Here is a 17,320-nt window from a genome sequence, read left to right as displayed (position 1 = left end):
TTATATTTTTAATATTTATATATTTTTTTTAATACCTTCACACATTATAATTTTTTTTTTTTATCAAAGTGTAGCGTAACTTTTAAGGTTTAAACAGTAATATATATGTGCTTATATTTTATATAACTATTTAATGTTTGAATTTTGTATATATATAAAAATCGAAAAAAATGGTAAAATTTTCTATAAATGTTTCTATGAATATTTATTATGTAAATTAATAATTATTTCATTTTAATCATTAATATATATATGTATATATATATATATATTAAAAATGTTCTAAACACTCTTAAATAGTTATTTATTTTTCCATATAATTGTAAAGAATAAATTTTATTTGCAAATAGTAATAAAGGCAAAAAAAAAAAAAAAAATTTAACCGACAAATAGTATTAATGTGCTTGATATATTTTCACAATGTGCAAAGGATATACTATATATTGATAATAATATATATATAAATATTTAATTTTATTTTATTTTATTATATTATTATTTTTTTAAAGATATTTTACTACTGTTTAAAATATTATAGAAAGAATAAGAAGACAATAAACTACTAAGATATAATATCCATATGTATGGAAATAAAATAATTGAAAATGAAAATTGTTCGTTCTTTTTTTAAAATATTAAATTTGATATTATTTAAATATATTGTTAAGTTTTATTATATTATGATCCATTTTATTGTTACGCATAATTAACACTATCATTTATGTATATATAAGGGCATTTTTTTTACGTCCAATAATTTGCCATGTCGTTTTTTTTTTTTTATTAGTATAAATCGAATAGTAGTTAATAATTTTCCATTTTAAATAAAATTTTCTTTTCTATATATAACAAAAATACTTATTATCTATGTACTCACATAAAATAGTATATTATTAACAAATTCGAAATAAAATTCAATGAATAAGTTTATATTTTAATCTTATGAATTATTTATAATACCATTTTAATTAACTGCAATTATTTTCCATATTTTGCAAATGCACAAAAATTAAACACACTACATATAAACTAAATATTGTACATAATTTATGGATAAAATATTGCAAATAGAAAAGGAACCCCATATATATATATATTTGAAATGCAATATTTTATAATCGGGTTTTATGGAAATTATATTATAAATGTAAATTAATATATTTTTTTAACAGTCAAAATAATTTATATAGTATAGTATGTTATACCTATTTTGTATTATGAATTTTTATTTTTTCAAAGTTTTTATAAAAATATAACAAAACATTAAATGTAGCAATATCTTTATAATCAAATAAAACAAATTATTTAGAAAAAAAAAAAAAATATATATATTATTGTTATAAAAAATTATATATTTTTATAATTTGTTTAAGTGCAAAAATAAAATGCCGACAAAAAATCGTGTGATATGAATAAAAAAAAAATATAGATTGTATCCTATATGTTAGAATCATAAATTAATAAATAAACAAATATCAAACAAATGAATGCAAATAAATAAATGTTAATAATTTAAAATCAACAAATAATTTGATGTTATGATTTATAAATGATTTTTATAGTAATTAAAACATTTTAACTAAATAATAAATATGTTAAAATATTATTAAGTAATGTAAATATTATAATAACAGCAAATCAACACATTAATACTAAATGTTAAATATTTCCCTTTATATCGGTTAAAATTCCGAATAATTTTGACTTTATATTTGTTTGTTTGTTTGCTCGTTTGTTTGATTCCTTGCTTGTTTGCTCGTTCGTTTGTTCGTTTGTTCGTTTGTTCGTTTGTTTGTTTGTTTGGTTCCTTGCTTGTTTGTTTTATTGGCTGTTTGGCTGTTTGATTTATGATTTGTAAAACACATTTGCCATATAAAGTACATGAATATTTGTATCTATAAATAAATATGCATAATATAGTTGTGTATATGTTTATATAAATGGATATGCAAGTAGCGTATAGTTCATTTTCTATATTCTTCAAATAGAACTAATAGTCAAATTGAAGAAAATGGAGTTAATAACTCCCCCCGATCAACATTTTACTATCATGTCTTATAATGTTCAAATGATACCAGTTCCTATAAGTACAAAAATAAATATAGGATATAGACAAAAAACCCTAGAGAAATATATTTGTGAACTTGATAATATTTATAATACTGATATTCTTGTTTTGAATGAGGTTTTTACCAAACAAGCTTATAATATGCTTACAACTGGTGAAATAAAAAAACGATTTCCATATCATACTAATATTTTAGGAGAAAAAGTAAAAAATAAAATTCATGACTATGAAGATGATGAAGACGATGATGATGATGATGATGATTTGTTTAGTAAAAATATCGAACGTGATATAAAAGAATTTATTTCGAACGATTATTGTAATAATGGTATATATGATAAAATCGGGGAACAAAATCAAGAATGTGGTTGTAATCATACTAACTCTCAGATTAATAAAAATGAAAAAAAAAATTCGAAAAAAAAAAAATCTGTAAATTCAAATGGTCAATTTTGTAATGGAAATGAAAAAAATGCAAATAGTTCTTTACCTGAGAAAGATACAAATAATAATTCATGCTCAAATAAATCAATTAAAAATAATATTAATAATACAAATAAGCTGAATAATAAAAATTGTGAAAAATGTAAAGAGGAGAATAATAAAATAAATGAAAATAATTTGATATCATCTCCTTGCTCCACAATTAGTCATACCAATGATACCATGAAAAAAATAAAAAAAAAACAAAAAAAACAAAAAAAAAAACAAAAACGAAAAGAAAATCCACCACCATTCGATTCTGTTTCAGGAGGACCAAAATTTCGGCATTTTTTAAACGGAGGTATAATAGTTTTATCAAAACATAAAATATCACAAAAACATGCATTAATATTTGAAAATTGTAAATTTCCTGAAATGTTTAGTGCAAAAGGGGCTATATATTTAAAATTTAATGTAAAAAATAATGTTATACATTTAGTAGCAACACATTTACATGCTGGAAATACTAAGAGTGATGAAAAATGTAGACGTAAGCAAATAGAAGAGTTAACTAAATGGGTATATAATGGTGTTCCAAGTAAATTTATAAAAAATTCTGAACCATTATTTTTTGTTGGTGATTTTAACATAAGATATATAAAAGATGAAAATTTTTTTAAAGAAATAACATCAAGTAAATATTTAAATTGTACAGTAACAAATAACACACTAGAAACAACTTATGATTCATCTATTAATGATTATTGTAGATATATTGAAGATGATTTTGAACATAAATATGTTGATACATTAGATTATATTTTAGTTTCTAAAAATTCAAATATTAAAACAATAGTTCCACAAACAGCTGTACAACATGGTTACAAACCAATATCTATATTTAAAACTATTTTATGTTGCATACCTTATCAAAGTATAAATATACATCATGCAAGCGATCATTTTCCTATATATGCTACTTTCAAATTTCCTAGTAATAATTATAGTTTATCTGAGAATGATTGCAAAAATTAAAATATATAAAAATTGAACATTGCCTGATCCTTGGGAATTTTGAAAAATGAAAAATTAGTCAATTTTTTTATGCATCGAATTAATGCATAAGTATTTATTGCTTGCATATTCCGCTCCTTCTATTATATATATATATATATATATTTATTTATTTATTTATTTTATTTATTTATTTTACTTATTTTATTTATTTTTTTATTTTTTTCGTGTTAAGCATTTAAAAAATTGTGAATAAAAATCATAATTTTTTTTATAATTTTGAATAATTTTCATTCATTAGTTAATTTAATAAAACTGAGAAATTTAACTTAAAATTAATATATATTCTTTTTATAATAATAAAAATGTTTTTAAGAAAAAAGCTTAATAATTTAATGAAAAAAACAATACATATTACATAAATTTGGGAATATGCACAAATATAAATCTATAAAAAAAAAAAAAAAAAAATGTCTTTTTCATTCTTCACATAATAACACCGATTGGCTGTGATGATTGGTTGTGGTGATTGATTGCGATGATTGGTTGTGATGATTGGCTTCCTTTCTAGCTATTATGCTGCACTTTTTGATAATAAAATTCGATAAGTCTAACAATGTATAAAAATCTTAATCCCTCATAAAATATCATAGGAGGTTTGACTTTTTTTGTATTGCTAAAAAAAAAAAAATTCAAACATAATATGATGGTTATATAATGTGTAAAAAATGGGAGAAATAATCAGGCCGATATATGAACAAAAAAATGTAAATTTCATTCAAACTTACTTAAAAAATGATTCTATCAAAAATAGCATGTTCATGATAATGTGGCCTCTGTTGGTTGCAGACTCCATTTCCTAAAGTTGAAAAGAAATGAAACAAAGAAATGACGAAGTGGTTAAATGACGAAGTGACGAAATGACGAAGTGACGAAATGACGAAGTGACGAAATGACGAAGTGACGAAATGACGAAGTGACGAAATGAAGAAGTGACGAAATGAAGAAGTGACGAAATGAAGAAGTGACGAAGTAGAGTGGAGAAAAAGGTTTGTCTTGAGACTTTTCCAAATATGATCAGATGTAAACTTACATGATATATGAGCTTCTGTTTGTCTATGTTTGACATTGGAGAATAAAATATTTCTGGAATATTTTCATCAGAATTCCTTGTTTTGAAAAATGTTCGTAATATATTTATAAAAACATGAGAAAAATGAACAATTGCTTGAAAACTACTATCATTAGGATAAGAAAAACTGTTAATAAATATATCATATGAAATAATATTTTTATATTTGAACAAATTCATAAATGCATTTTCATTATTATCACTTTTATTTTTTTTTATAACTATAATAAATTTTCCATAAGATGTAAAAAATGGAATAATAAAATAAGATTCTTCAATTATATAATTAGATAAATGATTTAAAAATTGTTCATAAATTTTATTATTTTTTATAATATTATTACATGTTTCTTTTAATTTTAAAAATTCTAAATATTTTACAATTTGTACATTACAACAATATACTGATGGTATTTCTGATAAATAACTATAATTGCATTTATATTTAAAAAAATATTTTTTTTTATATATTTTTTCATAATTATAATTTAGGCTATTTATAATCATATTTATACATTCAATATTTGGTATAGAATTGGGATTATATAATGTTTGTATATTATATAAATATCTGTCTTTTATTTTAAAATTTTTGAAAAAAAATTTACAATAATCAGGTATATCTTTATCATATTCAATATAATATAAAATATTTTCTAACTTTTCTTGCAATAATTTTTCATTAAAAATTTCATTTAAACTACATGATAATATTTTATAATTTTTTAAAGGTATATATGATATATATTTTTTTTGTTTTTTTCGTCTATCTTTATAATTATAAGTATTTATTTCAGAATCAGTAAAAAAATTTGTTCTTAAAAAAAATTTATTTATTATATTATTTTCTTTTTTTCCTTTTAATTCATCTTGTCTATTTTTACAATTTAATATAATATCAGTTTCATTTTTTAAATACTTTTCCATTCTTGAATTGATAAATATAAAACTATCCATTTCTTTTAATTCTTTTTTTAATTTGTTAATATCTTTTACTATAGAAAATAATATAGACAAACAAATTTTATATGCTCTTTGTAATTTATTACACTTAAATTTTTTTACTTTTTTTTCCCATACTTTTTTATATTTATTATCAAATTTTTTATTTTTTATTAAATTAGATAATTTTTTTATTTTTTTAATAAATTCTATTTTTTCATCATAGTGATTTTCAACACTACAATTTGTATTGCATTCAAGACTCTTTTTTAATGCCTCTCTATATGCATATTTATCTATATCTTTTGTCTTATCTTTTAAAAAATTTATTATCTCTTCGTCTTCTTCTTCACTGCTTAGTTTGTTCTCGCACTCTGCATCGCCTAGTTTGCTCTCGCATTCTTCTCCTTTTTCTGCATCTTCTTCTGCATCCTTTTCTGCATCTTCTTCTGCATCCTTTTCTGCATCCTTTTCTGCATCCTTTTCTGCATCTTCTTCTGCATCCTTTTCTGCATCGCCTAGTTTGTTCTCGCATGCACCATGCTCATTTGCTTGGTTATTTTCTCCATTTTGAGATATGGGCACTTGATCTAAATTGGTGTCCATTGGTTGAGTAACCTGTTTATTTTCTTTATTTATGGCTAGTTCATTTGATATAAGATTAGTTTGATCATTTGCTAAATTTTCCTGATTATTAATTATTTCATTATGTACAATATCTTTATTTTCTTCTTGTGCATAATTTTGGATATCATTTTCCACTTTTTCCATTTTAGAAGAATGCATATTAATTTCCATATTAAAAATTTGATCAAAACTATTTTCATGTGTTACTTTATCTGTTTTTTTTTTTTTTTTTTTTTCTTCTTCCTTATTAGTACACTCATTTGGACTGATCATCATTTTAGCATGATTATAAAAACTGAGAATTAATTTTTCTATAGAATTTTTTTTTTCTTTTGGTTTGGTATTTTCAGCATCTTGATCAAAAGATGAAGTAACGATATTATTTTTTTTTTCATTAAGATTGTCAATTTCTTGAGTAGATGCAGATAATTGACTATCTTTTAATGATTCTAAATTTGATAATATTTTATGTGAATTTTTTTTTTGTAAATCAATATAATCATCAGAATTTGAATCCCAACTTTCTTCATCACTATATAACAAAACTGTGTCTGTTTTAGAAACTTGAGTATTATTATTTCCTATTTCGCTATTTGTATATTCATTTATTTTTGATATTCCATAGAATAAATCAGGAATTTTATTTAATTCATTATAAATTTGTTTGTTACATTTATTCATAGATAAAAATAAAAATTCTTCATCTGACTTTTTATTTTTCAATATTTTTAGTTTTTTTTTTATCTCTTCTATATTATTAGATTTATTTTGTTTTTTTATTTGTTTTACTAATTTGGTACTTTTTTCTTTTATTTGATTTACAAATGTGTTTGAAAATGTTTCAGTATCATTTTTTTCCATTTCATAAATTAAAATATCATAACAATATTCTACAAATAGAGCAATCTGTTCATATATCAAATTCATTTTGTTATTATTTTGTGAATCACTTTCTTTATCTTCTACATCTTTTCCACTTTCTTCATCTTCTACGTTTTGTCCATTTTTTTTTTTTTGATCAATGGAATCAGAAAATGTGTCTATGTGTGATATAGACCTATTGCCAATATAATTTAATACATTTATTATATCAACAAAATAATAATAATTTTTCAAATTTGCAAAAAATATTGTATTGAATATAAAAAATAATCCATATTTTTCATTAATTAAATTAATAAATATATTATTTATATTATCTTTTGACAATTTGTTATTTTCATTTATTCTATAGTTTATTATATTTTTATTTTTTTGGCAAATATTTATTTCAGAATAAATATGTTCATTATTTGGCTGTATTACTTTTACAATATTATATGGTTTATTTTTGTTATCATTTTCTTTTTTTAATTCATTACATAATTGAGGACATATTATATCTTGAATATTTTCTTTATTATAAAATTCATAAATACTTAATAATGACTTTAACAATGTTATATGATCAAATGTGTTTCTATAATTTTTATTTAAAATTATATTTTTTTGATTAACATTTGTAATATTGTAAACATTTTTTTTTTTTCTTTTTTTTTTTCCATATTCATTTTCATTATTTGTTTTAAAAAACATTTGACATAAATTACTTATTTTCTCGTGTAACCATATTTTTCCATTATTATAACTATCAATATATATTACTCTGTTTTCTTGATTTAATTTGTTTTTTTCATCACTATTGCATATTTTATAATTTAGACAATTTAATTTTTGTTTTTTTATTACAATGTTTGCCATTTTTATCGAATTCTGTATGAAGATATATAAAAAATAAATTACAGTAAGTTAAAGAATAGACAATAATAAACACACAAAAATTACAAAAATGTGAGAGAAAAAAAAAAGTCAAAATAAATGACCAAACATGATCTCATTTATATATATATATATATATTATATATATATGCCTCTTTGCATACATTTAAAATTTGTTTATTTCGCCATTTGTTCAATGATCAAATATGTTACTAAAAATATATATATATCAAAGTAAAAAAAAAAAAAAAAAAAAAAAAAATGAAAAAAATAAGGTGATATTTTGTCTCACTAATACTTTTTCATTTTAATAAAATCCGCATAAATTTTATAAAAATATATAATACACACACAAAAGATAAATATATTATAATAAGTATACAAATTGATATGTGTAAATTAAGGTAAAACTTATTAAAAATGTATAATTCTTTATATGATATTAAAAATAAAAGCAAACAAATTTTATAACCAACTTTATTTAATTAAATTGTAATATTTTTTTTAATAAATTTCATCATATTATGATCAAATATATTTTTATACATATTATAAATACACGCGAATTTGTTCTTTTAAGATTAAAAATAAGAAAATAAATAACAAAATAATAACAAAATAATAACAAAATAGTACAAAATAATAACAAAATAATAACAAAATAGTACAAAATAATAACAAAATAGTACAAAATAATAACAAAATAATACAAAATAATACAAAATAATAACAAAATAATAACAAAATAAATAAACAAATTTGTATTTATTAAATTATTATATATATTTTTTTAAATAAAGCCCATATTGTGGTTATATACTCAAATTTTTTAAATACATTTTTTTTAAATATTTATCCGAATATATATACACTATTTTAATTAATTTTTTTTACATGCATTTTATATTTCCATAAAAAATGAAGGAAAATATTTGATAAATAAATAATATATATATATTTGTATGCACAATATTTTATTTATTATTTATTGATTATGTCTTATTTCATTTAAGCCTATACAACTTGTTATTTTTTTTAAAGGAATAAATTATATGTATATAATTAACACATCCTCCTTATTTAATTAAAAATTGCATTTATTTTTTTTAAAGACAGTTATCATTGTCTTCTTACATTTCAATGTCTGTCTAGAACGTTATTTATCGCTCACAATAAAGTGGAAAAATAGAAAAATAAAAAAATAAAAAAATAAAAAAAGTGGAAAAATAGAAAAATAAAAAAATAAAAAAAGTGGCAAAAATAGAAAAACTGTCAAAGCAGCATTGATAATATACTGTAGGCTGAAACAATGGAACTAAGTGTAAAAGAAAAAAAGAAACTTTTGGAAAATTTAAAACATCGAATGTTAAGAATTGAAAAGGTTATAGGGGACATAACATTCTATGACAAAAATAATCCGTTAAAAAAAAACAATTCTGAAAATTCTTTTGATAATAAAAAAAATAATTTAATAGAAGAATTTACCCAAAGTTCAAATCAATTTGACGATTTTGAAAACTTAGATGAATATAAAAACAATTTAGATCAAATTAAATCATCTTTGCAAAATCTTTCAATAGGTAAAATATTTCATTTAAATACATCATAATGTTTTCCACATTTTCACCACTTCCAATTTTTTCACCACTTCCAATTTTTTCACCACTTCCAACTTTTTCACCACTTCCAATTTTTTCACCACTTCCAACTTTTTCACCACTTCCAATTTTTTCACCACTTCCAACTTTTTCACCACTTCCAACTTTTCCAACATTTTCCACACTTTATCAGACTTTTGTGACGAAAAAAAGAAAAACGAGCTCATAGAAATTGTCAAAAAACATAAACATAATAATAGCATTTCAGTTCATATATGTATCATCAAATTGGTACTGGAGCAAATATCAAAAGATTTCCTGAATGATGTTTATAACCAATGTAAGATTGTAAAATAATTACTATTATATTAAAAAATTTTAACCCTTTGTTTTGTACTATTTTAAAAAAAACGAAAAAAACGAAAAAAATTATGGCATTGTTAAGAACTTTTCATACATTCACATATTTATATGCACCTTTTTTTTAGATAAAGAATTTTACATATACATTCACAGTAGTAGTATCTTAGATGTATATAGTGCATTTGAATATAAGAGAAATATTATATTGTCTCATATAAACTTTATGAAATGTTATAGTTCTCAAATTAAACAGACACTTGAATTAAAGGATTATATAAATAGCCATAAAATATCAGGTTATCGAATTAAATAAATATAAACAACTTTTTGCATAGTAATATTCTCATAACTTTTCTATGCTAGCTTTTATAAATTGCCTACTCTATATGACTCCACTTTGTTATTATCACATCCAACATTGTGTATGCATATTTTTCAATTTGGCTATGCTCTTCCCAAATTTGCAGAAAGTGACTCATTTATGAATCGACTAAACGAGATAGAAGCAAAAAACGGAATTTTATTTTCCAAAATTTCGGCAATTAACGCTTCCCTAGAAAATGCCACATATAAATATGCCTTAATAGTATGAAAAATAAAAACGAGAACGATTAAGCCCATTTATCTTATACTTGCCCACTACATACATACATACATACATACATACATATACACATACGATTTATGCACTTGCTTTGGAATTATTGCTCATTTACAGACAAAGATTTTTTCCTTAATCCTTTCGAAGCGCAAATCCAATATATCTTAATTAAAAACAACAAATACAAAAATAATTAAAATAAAAAGGGCTCAAAATAGAAGGAGCTCAAAATAAAAGTTCAAAATAAAAGTTCAAAAAAAAAATTAAAAAAAAAAATTGTCCCTTATATGTGGGAGGAATAAATAAATTTTCATTTATGTATAGGTGATTTAATTTTATTTGTTTTATTTTTTTGCATTTAAAATTAAGAAGCTTGGCTTCTTATGCATTTAGATGTTTGTATGTAACAACAACAGTGCATTGATATAGGCATTATTTTTCCATTTAATTTTTCTAGAAATTTCCTCATATATTTTCTAATTCATGTACATCATTTATTTGTTAATTATTTATTTTTTTGTTTTAAACAAATATTTAATGCCCCTCGGTCGAAAGCAATTTCCTCATTGAACTAGTTAGTGCACCCAAACCAATGGCTGTAAAAAAGTTGATACTAAATCGGATATTTTGAGAATTGTCTGATGGAAATAAACCAGATAAAAATGGGGATATTGCAGGATGATTAATTTTAAAATAAAATGTTTTAATTCCCATATTATTTGTTAATTCTTGTAATAATATTTTAGTAAAAATTCTTGTAGATGATGTTGTATCTTCTTCAGTTAATTTGATTAAAGTAAAAACTCTCCATGAAATAGAATCTGTATATAATAGATGTGCAAAAAATTTTGAACAATTTCTTAATTTAGATGTTTCTAATCTATGAGCTGTATTATATGAATTCTCAAAACACTTTTCAAAATTCTCTTGATAAATAATTTTTAATTTACATAATCTTTCACCTTGCAATGCATAAAATTTTTGAAAAGTTTTTTCCATACAGCAACAATCTATAAGCATATTACAAATTTCGATTTCATATCCACTTTTAATTGTTAATTTTAATAATTTATGTACACATTCTTCAAAACTTAAAGATGACATAATTGACAAATATATATTTTTTCTTAAATTAATTAAATATTGTTCTGTCATATCATGTATTTCTTCTTTATTCTCATCTTCTTCTTCTTCATCTTCATTACTCGAATCATCATTTGTGTTTTCTTTTTCAGAATCTGTACTACTATTACTACTATTACTACTATAATTTTCATTTTGGCTATTACCAGTTATATCATCACTATTACTTTCATTTGTGTCTTTCTGTTTATTTCGTGAATTATCATCTACATCTAATAGTTCACGTGAAATGTCAGCCCACTCTTGATCTTCTTTTTCATATTGTTCATAAGAAACTTCTTTAAAAATATTTAATTCTTCTTGATTACTAATATTTTCATCTAACAAATCGATTTCATGAATTATTTTATCTTCTTCACTAATAATGTCTAAATCTTCTATGATTGTAGGAAAATCTTTAAAATAATCTTTTCTATAATTCCACAATTTTTCAATATCATATTGTGTTTTAACATTTATATTTCCTTCTTGTATAATATCTTTTAATCTATCAAAAATAATATCTAACCCACTTCTACATATGTTCATATATAATTGACCTACCTCAGCTAAAAAATATGTACATACTTGAATGGAATCATTGGTTATATTTTGTAATAATAATGAACATAATTGTAACCCTACTATTTCATTAAGTATTCTTTGGTTAATCATATGTGCTATAAATTTAACACTATTAAAACATGCTATTTTATCGCATCTTTTATAAGCTCTTCTAAAATGTAATATTGTTCTATGTATTGTTAATAAACCAATGTTTGGAAATTTTGAATTAACAATACATAAAAGACATGTAAAAACATTTGTAAATGCTGGAGAACTTAATTGTGCATGTAATATAGCACGACTAAATATTCCTTTTCCTCTTATCAAATTACATTCAAATAATTCATAACATATTTCTCCAATATTATCTATATTTACTTTATTAACTATATTATTTATTTTTTTTTTTAATTTCATCCATTCATTTTTTTGATATGCACTACTTTTTTTATTTGTTATTTCATTTTGTAATCTTTCTAATTTAAAAGGTGGAATATATATTCCTCCTGTTCTTCCTATATCTTCTGTAGTAATATTTGCTATTTTTTTTTTTGCATATTCGATTAAATTTTCATTAATTTCGACATCTTTATTTAGATCTTCATCAAATGGGTCATATTCCTTTTCTTCACCCCCACCACTACTGGCACTGCTACGGCCACTACTACTGCCACTACTACGACCACTACTACTGCCACTGCCACTACTACTGCCATTTCGTCTAAATTTATGTTCATGTTCATGTTCATGTTCATGTTTTTCTCTTTTCATTTTGTGGACATAATCCCTTGAATCGTGGATTGAATCTGAATTTTTTTTTTTTTTTTCATTTTGATCTCTTTTTTGATAATGACTTTTATCTTTTTTTTTTTTATCAAATTCATTTGAACTGTTTGATACACTTCGTTTATTATATTTTTTATTTCTAAAATGTTTTCTTTCTTTTTCTCGGCTTTTTCGCATGTAACTACTATCGCTTCGTCCTCTCTTTAATTTATTTCTGTCATTTTTATAGCGTGCATTGTCATCTTCATCTTCATCCTCATCAGAATCGCTTCTTTCTTTTCTCTCTTTTTTCCTTTCTGTTTTATAGCGTGCATTGTCATCTTCATCTTCATCAGACTCGCTTTTTTTGTTCTCTCTTTTTTTGTTCTCTCTTTTTTTGTCCTCTCTTTTTTTCCTTTCTTTTTTATAACGTACATTGTCATCTTCATCTTCACCCTCATCAGAATCGCTCCTTTCTTTTCTCTCTCTTTTTTTTTCATTTAAGGATTTGCTTATTTTCTCATGTCTATTACTTTGATATTGCTCTCGGTCAAATTTGGAACATTCTTCATGTTCATTTATCTGCCTTTTTCCAAATTTCTTTTTTGTTTTGTTTGTTTCAGAACTTGATGATTCATTTCGTACATTCCTTTTTCTTTTTAATTTGATCGATTTTTGAGATTTATTTTTATGACTATTGTTTGTGTCGCTACTACTATTGCTGCTATAATTTTCGACAGAACTTATGCTGTGAGTGTTTTCACGTTTTTCCTTTTTGGCTAGCTTAGTATCATTTTCTTTGCCACTTAAATATCTTCTATTATTTTTGCTTAAATTTTTTTTTTCCTTTTGACCTATCCGTTCTTGAATGTCATCAATATCTTTTTTTTTCTTTCTCATTTTCTTTCCTTATACTCATTTTAAATATATATATTTTTAATTTTCATTTAATTCGGAAATAAATATTCGCATGTATATATAATTATATATTTCTTTATTTTAAAGGAAGTATTTTATTTTGATAATAAAAAAAAAAATAGTTCATTGTGGTGTTCATTGTTTTGGGATAATTTTTTACAATATTATTATTATCATAAAAATAAAATATGTTTATAAAAATAAATTATTATTTTTTATAATTATATATTTTACTTTTTTTATTAACATTGTTGGTCAGTCACGTAAAAAAAAAAAAAAAAAAAAAAAAAAAATTAACTTGCCATTTAGCAGGAAAATTTGCCAAAAAAAATATATTGAAAAATAATAAAGGGAATAAGTCAAATATAGAGAAAAAAAAAATATAAGGTAATTCTATTCTTGTATTAAATAATTGTTATATGTTTAAAATAATTATTCCTTTAAATGTTCTTAACATTTTTGAAATAAAAATAATACAATTTCTCATTTGCGTCACAAATAAAAGAAATATTCCTCTAAAACCATAAATTTACAAAAAGAGAAATATATAATAATTCAAATATAATTTGATTATACATATATATTTATGTACTGTCTTAGATTGAACTAAATATTAACCCTGTTGTAAAGCGTAGACTATATATATATACATATGTATATAGGCATAAATATTCATTTTTTTTTTAATAAATGTTAGGAAAAAATCAAATAATGTTCTTATTTTTAAAATGGCATAATTGTGAAATTTTTCTTTAGCTTTAATTGCATTTTTTTTCAAACTTATCGGCATGTATGTATATACATATTATAGGGAATAGTAGCATATACTCTATAAAAATAAAAAAATAAAAAATAAAATGTATATGCACACACATATATGTATGTATGCATGGAAGGACAGCTTTCTTTCTTCTTTTCCAACCGCTTGATTTATTTTATTTCAATTTAATATGTTGTTATTTACCGGAATTTCTTATAAATTTGTTATAATTTTCTTATAATTTTCTTATAAATTTGTTATAAATTTCTTATAAATTTAGTTTATACAATTTTTATTTAAAACTAAAACAGTAGCAAAATGAGTAGACAAAAATATATATATACAAAATTAAGCTTATAAAAATTAATAGTAATTATTTGAATTTATTTTTTTTAATTTTTCACTTTTTTTTTTAAAACATGAAACAACATTTTAGTCCTTCTGCACACAAGGAAATTGATTTATGTAATCGTCAAAAAAATAATAAAAGGTCTCTTATATTTTCTTTGAATAATAAATGTAAGATTTGAAGAACGTTGTAAAAATGTTTTGGAAATAATTCTATCCTTTATACAAAGATATAACATTCGAATTGTCTTCACATTACTATTATTTTATATATATATATGTATATAGTATAAATATTTGCATCCCTGATTTGTTTGTCTTTTTTTCTTTTCCTTTAATTATATTTAATTTTAAAAAAATCAACATATTTTTATTTTTTATTTTACTCTTTAATAGTTCAATTTATACTAAGTGGCTACTCAGAATATAGCGATAAAACAGATGAAGATATAAATAATTTAAAGAAATTGCTAAAATTTGAATTATGTTTTATATTATATAACACTAATAAATATTCAAACCAGTGCAAATGGATCCTCATTTTGTGGATGCCTGAAAAAATGGAGAAAAATGGGAAAAATGAAAAAAGTGAGCAAAATGGGAAAAATGAAAAAAGTGAGCAAAATGGGAAAAATGAAAAAAGTGAGCAAAATGAAAAAAGTGAACAAAATCATAATCGCGTATGCAATTTAAACAAACTGATCTATCACAATTTAAAAAATAAAATTCTTGACATAATTAATGATAGCGATATTTTATGTTTTCAAATTAAAACGTTTTCCGAGTTAGAAAATTGCATAAATCGTAATGTTGTTAAATTTAGCAACCCAAACTATATTGATACTAACTGTTTAGACATTTTTCCTAATAATACAAAAGATGAAATAGACAGAAATAAAAAATTAGATATAAAAAGTGATCTTTATAATCATTATATCCTAAATTTACAAATAAAAAATATTTATTACGATTTGATTGAAAAAAATAAAATATTTATAGATCATATTCAACTAGTAAAAGATGAAAAAGAACCATGTTTATTATTTTTAAAATTAAACACAAATAATTATGAAATAAAAAGTGATTATATAATAATTCAAGATATAGAATATCTTAAAAATATAATAAATGATGAAAATATATTTTATACTATTTATAAAATATTAGATACATATACTTTCTTTTTTTTGTGTAATGAAAAATGTAATGTAAAAGACAAATTTATGTATTCACTTTTTAAAGCAAAAATTATACAATTCTTAAAAAAAAATAATATTGTCATTTTTTTAAGTATAGAAATAAGTAAGCCTAAGCACGTTCTTGATTTTATTAATTCAGACATATTAAAAACGGAAAAAAAAAAGAAGCATACATTCAAAAATAATTATATACACAACCAGAAAAGGGCTGAAAAGGGCTGAAAAAGTGGAAAAATTGGAAAAAGTGGAAAAATTGGAAAAATTGGAAAGAATTGACGAAAAGCTACTTATAATAGCGTATTAAAAAATGTACTCTTTAACAAAATTTATGGAGAAAATAAATCAGTAAAATTAGATTTATTCGAAAAAGAAAGAATGTCAAATATGAACAAATAAGTGATATTTGAAAATATAAGGAAAATGAAGCACTGAAAAAACAAAATTACATATATATATATGTTTTACATTCAAGATATATATTCATATTTTTTTCAGATAATTCAAAATTAATATATATATATATACCCATTTAGTGTATACATATTATAGGGGCCAGTATGATGTCAAATTTATTTTGCAAATATCATTCGCTTGGTTTTAGTCCATACATTATTATATATCCTATGTTGGCGAAATTTAATAGTTTTATTTTCCACTCGTATTTTATCTTTTTAATGCAAAATAGAGATAACCAAATTTTCTACAATTTTTAATGGTGTATACTGACCACGTAGGAAAAAAGCAGAAAAGGAAGAAAAAGAAGAAAATGCAGAAAAAGAGAAAAAGCGGAAAAAAAAGAGAAAGAGAAAGAGAAAAAGCGGAAAAAAAAAAAGAAAGAGAAAAAAAAATTACATTTTTTGCATATTGAATTTTTTTTTTTTTTTCCACCCTTGAAAATAATATATGTGCATGACATCAATATTTTGTACATAACCTATTTTATATTTTCAAATATTTTCAAATATTTTTCACATATTTTTCATATATTTTTTCTTACATTTTTCACATATTTTCTTACATTTTTCACATATTTTCTTACATATTTTCTTACATTTTTTTATTTTTTTTTGCATTTATTTTATAAGCTTTACTAACAATCTGTTTGTAACATATCA

General features: G+C 21.7%; 5 protein-coding genes across 5 annotated transcripts; 3 read left to right on the top strand and 2 right to left on the bottom strand.

The window, feature by feature from the left end:
* Positions 1–2,011: 2,011 nt before the first annotated feature.
* On the top strand, positions 2,012–3,526 carry PY17X_1455600 (sphingomyelin/lysocholinephospholipid-phospholipase C; the record flags this gene model as incomplete). Its single annotated transcript, XM_722557.1, has 1 exon — positions 2,012–3,526. One exon carries the CDS (start codon positions 2,012–2,014, stop codon positions 3,524–3,526), a length of 1,515 nt encoding a protein of 504 aa, XP_727650.1.
* Positions 3,527–4,072: 546 nt separating this feature from the next.
* Positions 4,073–7,946, bottom strand: PY17X_1455500 (conserved Plasmodium protein, unknown function; the record flags this gene model as incomplete). Its single annotated transcript, XM_022957678.2, has 3 exons — positions 4,073–4,181; positions 4,294–4,364; positions 4,599–7,946. 3 exons carry the CDS (start codon positions 7,944–7,946, stop codon positions 4,073–4,075), a joined length of 3,528 nt encoding a protein of 1,175 aa, XP_022813028.2.
* Positions 7,947–9,273: 1,327 nt separating this feature from the next.
* Positions 9,274–10,694, top strand: PY17X_1455400 (conserved protein, unknown function; the record flags this gene model as incomplete). The annotated part of the gene is made up of 5 exons (XM_022957677.1): positions 9,274–9,544; positions 9,756–9,902; positions 10,051–10,221; positions 10,393–10,511; positions 10,644–10,694. The coding sequence occupies 5 exons, from the start codon at positions 9,274–9,276 to the stop codon at positions 10,692–10,694; spliced, it is 759 nt and encodes a 252-aa protein (XP_022813027.1).
* A 366-nt stretch (positions 10,695–11,060) lies between these two features.
* On the bottom strand, positions 11,061–13,880 carry PY17X_1455300 (uncharacterized protein; the record flags this gene model as incomplete). The annotated part of the gene is made up of 1 exon (XM_720085.1): positions 11,061–13,880. One exon carries the CDS (start codon positions 13,878–13,880, stop codon positions 11,061–11,063), a length of 2,820 nt encoding a protein of 939 aa, XP_725178.1.
* A 1,197-nt stretch (positions 13,881–15,077) lies between these two features.
* Positions 15,078–16,427, top strand: PY17X_1455200 (conserved Plasmodium protein, unknown function; the record flags this gene model as incomplete). The annotated part of the gene is made up of 2 exons (XM_022957676.1): positions 15,078–15,177; positions 15,403–16,427. The coding sequence occupies 2 exons, from the start codon at positions 15,078–15,080 to the stop codon at positions 16,425–16,427; spliced, it is 1,125 nt and encodes a 374-aa protein (XP_022813026.1).
* Positions 16,428–17,320: the final 893 nt, after the last annotated feature.

Source organism: Plasmodium yoelii (genome assembly GCF_900002385.2).
Source record: "Plasmodium yoelii strain 17X genome assembly, chromosome: 14".
Classification (NCBI taxonomy): domain Eukaryota; phylum Apicomplexa; class Aconoidasida; order Haemosporida; family Plasmodiidae; genus Plasmodium; species Plasmodium yoelii.
This window is presented reverse-complemented; position numbering and strand designations above follow the sequence as displayed.